The 1,715-nt window shown below is 45.1% G+C and overlaps 1 protein-coding gene across 1 annotated transcript; it reads left to right on the top strand.

Annotated features, from left to right (window-relative positions):
- The first annotated feature begins 570 nt into the window (after nucleotides 1-570).
- Nucleotides 571-1,212, top strand: LOC119663568. Its single transcript, XM_038073177.1, has 2 exons — nucleotides 571-1,091; nucleotides 1,176-1,212. The coding sequence occupies exons 1-2, from the start codon at nucleotides 769-771 to the stop codon at nucleotides 1,210-1,212; spliced, it is 360 nt and encodes a 119-aa protein (XP_037929105.1). The 5' UTR covers nucleotides 571-768.
- The last annotated feature ends 503 nt before the right edge of the window (nucleotides 1,213-1,715 follow it).

The following is a 1,715-nucleotide window of genomic DNA, read 5'->3' as shown; positions in this document are numbered from 1 at the left end:
GGGCTTTATCTGACGACATGGTCATGCCAGCTGGTAAGAAACCAAAACAAAACACCTCGATTCAGGGATCGAGTAAACCCTCTTTCAGCCAAGTAGCCAGTCAGGCCAAGGGGATCAAATTAGGATTTGTTCCTTTTGATTTGGCTAAGTGCCCCCTAAACAGGGAACAGACTGCACAGCTACAGGAGGCTATAATTGAGACTGCCATAGAGTTGGCGTCTGACGAGGTTAAACCAGAATTTGAAGGTTGTTTCCCTCGTACGGGATGGCTCATGATGGTGTGCACAAATAACCAAACGGCTGAATGGGTCCGTAAAAATGCGGCAGCTATTGCAACAAAGGCTAAACTGGGCGCCAAAGTGGTTGAAGAGTCGGAGTTTCCAAAAACACATCTGGTGCGAGGATACTTCCCACACAGTTGCGATTTTGAAAATACCAAGGTTCTTGCCACAATTGAGGCCCAGAACAGGATTAAAGCAAGCACCTGGAAGGTATTACAGCGGACCGCAGAAGCTTCACTGCTCCACATCGTCTTTGCTGTCGTCGTTGCATCCTGGAACTCACTGGTCCAGAGTGGAGGTAGAATTGCATATCGCTTCAGCCATGTCAAGCTACTGCTTAAAACTAACAGTATGACAAAGGAGGGGCAGCCAGAACAACGGCCTGTGGAACAAAAGGTTCCAAATAAACTCCAGATCACAAGGACGGAGAAACAGAAAGTGGAGCACGTGGTCCCACAATCAACACTTACGTCTATTGTGAATCCAAATGAGGCCCCAACTACTAGTAGAGCCGCCATTCAAAAAAGGCTTTGGATGCGGCCACCTGTGGGTGGAGCATCAACAACTTCAAAAGAGCGCCAGAAGGAAAAAGGGCCACGAAGAGCTCGACTTCAAAAGGAAGTCGAACGCTCTCTCAATAAAACTCAACAAAAATGAGCACCATAGGGGTGTTACAGGCGAACCTGCACCACGCGAAAGGAGCATCGGCTACCTTGTGCAGGACCTTCGCCACAAAAGGACTGGCCATAGCGCTTATCCAGGAGCCATGGACAGTCGGTGGGCATATAAAAGGCCTTCAACATCAATCAAGTAAGTTGATATATAAACGTGACATAGAGTCGCCTAGAACTGCTATACTAGTAAACAAAAATGTTAACTGTATTCCAATTCCAGATTTCATCCAGAGGGACTTGGTGTCGCCCATTTTTGAGATCCCGACGGAGTGCGGAACACGAGAGATCGTGATCGCATCGGCCTACTTTCCAGGCGATGCAGATGAAGCACCACCTGAAGCAGTCACAAACTTGGTAAGTTATTGCAAATCCAATAATTTACAATTTATAATTGGTTGCGACGCAAACGCGCACCATACCTTATGGGGTAGTACTAACATAAATAGAAGAGGGCAAATGCTTTTAGAATACTTTAGTAGTAATAACGTCAGCATATTGAACAATGGTTCTGAACCCACTTTTATTAATGCCATTAGAAGAGAGGTTCTTGACCTTACTCTTTCTAGTCAATTTATCTCCAATTATGTTGTTAATTGGAGGGTCTCAAAGGAGGTTTCTTTATCTGACCACCAACATATTCTTTTTGAACTGCCGGGTCACTTTTTACATAAAAATTTGCCAGCTGCACGTAAGTGTATCAACTGGGAAATCTTTAGACTATCCCTAGCTAGTAAGGAGGACCAATTACTGAATTCAATCA

Source organism: Teleopsis dalmanni, unplaced genomic scaffold (genome assembly GCF_002237135.1).
Source record: "Teleopsis dalmanni isolate 2A unplaced genomic scaffold, ASM223713v2 unscaffolded_contig_0582, whole genome shotgun sequence".
Lineage (NCBI taxonomy): Eukaryota > Metazoa > Arthropoda > Insecta > Diptera > Diopsidae > Teleopsis > Teleopsis dalmanni.
The sequence above is the reverse complement of the archived record's forward strand: the minus strand, read 5'-3'. Positions and strand labels throughout refer to the sequence as shown.

Coding starts and splice junctions, on each gene's coding strand:
- LOC119663568 (XM_038073177.1), top strand. CDS start 769: ATGAGGCCCCAACTACTAGTAGAGCCGCCATTCAAAAAAGGCTTTGGA. Junction 1,092..1,175: donor AGGCCTTCAACATCAATCAA/GTAAGTTGATAT, acceptor TTCCAATTCCAG/ATTTCATCCAGAGGGACTTG.